At 41.9% G+C, this 4,762-nt stretch overlaps 1 protein-coding gene across 1 annotated transcript; it reads left to right on the top strand.

Annotated features, from left to right (window-relative positions):
* The first annotated feature begins 1,785 nt into the window (after positions 1-1,785).
* rasl11a (RAS-like, family 11, member A) lies at positions 1,786-4,212 on the top strand. Its single transcript, XM_046851776.1, has 4 exons — positions 1,786-2,369; positions 2,705-2,761; positions 2,838-2,920; positions 3,482-4,212. The coding sequence occupies exons 1-4, from the start codon at positions 2,222-2,224 to the stop codon at positions 3,950-3,952; spliced, it is 759 nt and encodes a 252-aa protein (XP_046707732.1). The 5' UTR covers positions 1,786-2,221; the 3' UTR covers positions 3,953-4,212.
* Positions 4,213-4,762: the final 550 nt, after the last annotated feature.

Below are 4,762 nucleotides of genomic sequence, written 5' to 3'. Positions count from 1 at the left end.
GGTGGGGATTACTACTGCTGGGCCCTCGGGCAAGGCCCTCACCCTCAACTGCTTAGTATAAGTCGCTTGATTAAGGGTGTCTGCCAAAAGCTGTAACTGTAAATGATGTTGTGACAGTAGATGGTATTAATGAATCAAATAGTTCATTCAATCATTTATATTAGTGGAAATATGTATCCTTGTATTTTGCATTAGAGTCATTCATGGCACCATCATCTACTTCTTCTTCTTCTTCTTCCAACTTCTCCCAACAGGGGTCGCCACACCCCCCTGTCCTCTATATCTACCTCTTTCAAGCATATCTTCTCTCAACACATCCATGAACCTCCTCCTTGGTCTTCCTCTTTTCCTCCTTCCTGGTGGCTTCATCCTCAGTATTCTCCTACAGATATACCCCATGTCCTTCCTATGCACATGTCCAAACCATCTCAATCTCACCTCCCTCATTGTGTCTCCAAAATGTCCTACATGCGCTGTCCCTCTAATACCATGCCAACATAGAGTTAAATAGAAGGTCCTGTGTACAGCACGACTGTTTTCATTGTTTTTGTTTGTTTGGTTGTTGTTTTTTGTGAGTTAGTTCTACTATTTGCATTTGTTAGTTCTATTACATACACACTCTTTGGGGGAAACATGCCAAAATCGCAAAACATCTTTTAAAGATCTTAACATTAAATCATTGGTCAACAAACCAGCAAGAATTAAACCAACAGATAAAGCAATAAATATAGAAACAGCTTTTTCCCGTTTGAGTCTTGTGAGTAAACAGCTTTACACTAACAGGAGGGTCTGTATTGGTGGCTTCAAATAGCTGAGAAAAAATGAGTGAACACAGACATGTATTGAATTTTATCTTTGCATAGAAGAATATTATAAAATTGAATCATTGTCACGGTTTCTTCAGCCAATTCAGCAAAAGTAAACCAGCAAAAAGTGGAACCCCAGTCTCAGAAGTGCATTCAGACCAGTCATTTGTTAACACCATTAAAAGCTCAATATTTGACATTTGGGGTCCTGGCCTGAGTTTTGAATAAAAGTATTTTTTATAAAATGTGAACAACAGAGTGAGTGGATTGTACTGCATATTAAATAATGGTTTGCCTTTTCCCCATATCCTTCAGTCCAGTCCGGATGTTTCTGTGCTCCGGATGTGTGAGAGCGCGTGCAGAGCACTTTGTCAGGGGTGTCATCCACCCCTCTTCTCTCTCTCTCTCTCTCTCTCTCTCTCACACACACACACACACACACACACACACACACACACACTCTCTCTCTCTCTCTCTCTCACACACACACACACACACACACACACACACACACACTCTCTCTCTCTCTCTCACACACACACACACACACACACACTTACTTGTCTCTGACACACACACTCTCTTTCTCTCTCTCTCTCTACACACACACACACACCTCTCTCTCTCTCTCACACACACACACACACACACACACACACACACACTTACTTTGTCTTTCTGACACACACTCTTTCTCTCTCTCTCTCTCTTACACACACACCTGTCTCTCTCTCTCACACACACACACACACACACACACACACTTACTTTGTCTTTCTGACACACACACTCTCTCTCTCTCTCTCTCTCTCTCACACACTCTATCTCTCTCTCTCTCACACACACACACACACACTCTCTCTCTATCTCTCTCTCTCACACACACACACACACACACTCACTCTCTCTCTCACACACACACACACACACACACACACTCTCCCTCTCTTTCACTCACACAAACGCTCTCTCTCTCTCTCTCTCTCTCTCTCTCTCTCTCTCTCTCACACACACATACACTTACATTGTCTCTCTGACACACACACTCTCTTTCTCTCTCTCAGCTCCAAAGGATCAACACATTTCTCCCGCTGCACTGAGGATCCACACCGCTTTCTGCATGTAATCATTTGTATCCTGTTCAATTTTGCTCCACGGATTTCTGACATCACAAGTCCTCAAGAACCCAAACCGCTGGGATGAAATAAAAGCGCGAGCGAGTGTCCGGAATACTCCAGGACTGTTTCTCATTCAGAGGATTTGTCAAGATCATTTCCTTCATTCTTCACCGGCTCTCACATTATGAGCAAAACTTTGGTGGGTTTGGATATTTGGGAGAGTGGAGTTTGGGGGGGAACAAGTTTGGGATCTGCCATGAATTTGCAGGCACTCGGATGAAGTCGCGAGCTTTCTAAATGCGTCTTCCCGAGCAGACGAGAACAATGAGCAGCGGCTCGGGCAACTTTCTGCTGGTTCCCATACCGGAGTACCCGGGCCTGGATTGTGTGCCTAATAAAAATGTGAAAATAGTCGTTCTTGGAGCTAGCAACGTCGGCAAAACAGGTAACAATTATGCCATTTTCTGTTATTAGGATATCTCACATATTTAACAAAAGATACACATTACTATTGGTGCATTACTATTGTGCTCTTTTTAGGGATTTGATATGCATCAGCTATAAAAAACAAAAACAAAACAAAAAACTATACTGTGTTCATAATCCTTGTAGACATGTCAGCACAAAGTAACCCAAAGTTCCTGAATTTGAGGCGAAAGCCCTGCAGGGGGCGACACACAGATGTTTATATTAATGCTTGTGGCTATATATTTGACATTTTTACTTGTGCATACATGTACGAAAAGGTTTATTTATTTGTGTTTCATTTACAATTTGCAGCTCTAATAGTACGATTTCTGACCAAGAGGTTTATTGGAGATTACGAAGCCAACACAGGTAACGAACACTCATTCAAACATTCACAACTGTTTATTGTATAAACCAAACATTCATTGTTGTTTGATTTATTTAGGGGCCTTGTATTCAAGAAAAATCAATCTTGATGGGGAGCAAGTTTCTTTACAAGTGCAAGACACTCCGTGCGTCTCGCTTCAGGTAAATCAGAGCATCACGAATGTCTGTTTCCTGTCTTGCTCCATATCTTATCTAGGTGTCATGTAGGTCAGGCAGTCCTTACCTCTGGGACCCCAACAGGCTTCTGATAAACCCCGGGGGTCATTTTAGTTCAAACATTTTGCCTGCAGGCAAAGAATGCGGGAGTGGAGATAAAGAGGGCGTTCTGAGTCAGACGGTCATTATAGTCAGCACTGATCACTGTTTCCTGGCCTGGACTCACTTCTTTATGGTTATTTGTCAAAGAAATTGGCTCATATTTTAACACATCTTAATATATGGCCATAAACAGAGTCAGTTTTGTAGAATGTGTCACTACTGACACTGTACATCTTTTCTTAGCAGTTTGATTTGCTTGTCTTGGCATAGTTTAGTTTTTTTTTACTTGCTGTGATGTGATGTTGAAACACAAACCATTGTGGATACACAAACTTGTGCAATCATTAAAACAGACTGTTCCTTCAGAATGTCCTTTGCTACTTAGTATTAGTCTAGCTCATACATTTTTTTTTCTCCTTTATGCATTACTTTCTATTTTTTCAGGATGATTCAGAAGGTCTGTACTGCCAGGAGCAGATAAACCGCTCCATCTACTGGGCAGATGGATACGTGCTGGTCTTTTCCATCACGGACATGCACAGTTACCAGACCATTCAGCCCCTCTATGAGCATGTGCGACGCATCCATCCGAGCGGCAACATCCCTATCATCCTGATAGGCAACAAGAACGACCTCCTGCGGGCGCGACAGGTACCTACAGACGAGGGCCAGGCTCTAGCAGCTGAGCTCGGAGGACACTATTTTGAGGCTTCGGCCCGGGAGAACCATGAGGGTGTGCAGGCAGCATTCCTACACTTGTGCCAGGAGGTGAGCAGGGCACTGGGAGGGGTGAACGGTGAGAAGAGGAGGGGAGGACTGCACCTTGCTCGGCCAAAAAGTCCCAACATGCAAGAGCTGAAAAGAAGGTTTCGGCAAGTGCTGTCTTCTCGAGGGAAATCGACAACTGCATTGTGACGACAATGTCATGCCAGTGATTAATTCATGGGCCTGTTAGTGGAGTCGCTGAGTTATTTTACACAACAGTTTTGACTAGAGGAATATTGAATGTGTTGGTTTTCATACAGACAACCTTTGCTTGGAAGAACATATTATATTAAACTCATGTTTCAACATATGTTGAATAATATAGTGATATGTAATGATATCTTTGGTGATGTATCATATAATTACAAATAAAGATACAAAGATTCTTTTATCTTTTTTCTAAAAACAAATGTGATTTTAGCCTCGATGTATGATTTATCAGAAATACAGCGATACTGTGTGATGAAATGATTGGCTAAGAACATAGCGGGGGCTAGTTTGTCATCCCTGCTGTATGCTAAAGTAAGCTTTTAGACTCGTAGAGCGCTTAAACACCCTTAGATGGAAAATAATATTTTTATGTATTGGCAATAACCTCCCTTGAATTTGAGCAATTATTTTTGGTTATGAAGTTATTTCTAAGATTCCCTGTCTGGCTGATACCCATATAAAGGAAGGAGGACAAGCATCTGGTGGTTCTCATGAACTCTGACCTGCTTAGGCTGTGTGAAGCCAAAGAAGAGGTTGGGTGAATGTCTTATTTTAATCACTTATTTCTTTATTTATCCTTTCCAAGTTATAGAGGTGTTTATAGCTTCAAGCTACATCCCTGTAAAGGAAATTCAGGAATGTGATTTTCATCCCCTGCAAACAGCCTTTGACCCTTAATTTTGTTCCTTTGACCTTTGATTTTCCTGTCCTGATCAGAAGCAGATTTCGTTGAAGTCTTTTTTTTTCTCT

Source organism: Silurus meridionalis, chromosome 6 (assembly GCF_014805685.1).
Source record: "Silurus meridionalis isolate SWU-2019-XX chromosome 6, ASM1480568v1, whole genome shotgun sequence".
NCBI lineage: Eukaryota > Metazoa > Chordata > Actinopteri > Siluriformes > Siluridae > Silurus > Silurus meridionalis.
The sequence above is the reverse complement of the archived record's forward strand: the minus strand, read 5'-3'. Positions and strand labels throughout refer to the sequence as shown.

Coding starts and splice junctions, on each gene's coding strand:
- rasl11a (XM_046851776.1), top strand. CDS start 2,222: ATGCGTCTTCCCGAGCAGACGAGAACAATGAGCAGCGGCTCGGGCAAC. Junction 2,762..2,837: donor AGATTACGAAGCCAACACAG/GTAACGAACACT, acceptor TGATTTATTTAG/GGGCCTTGTATTCAAGAAAA. Junction 2,921..3,481: donor CTCCGTGCGTCTCGCTTCAG/GTAAATCAGAGC, acceptor CTATTTTTTCAG/GATGATTCAGAAGGTCTGTA.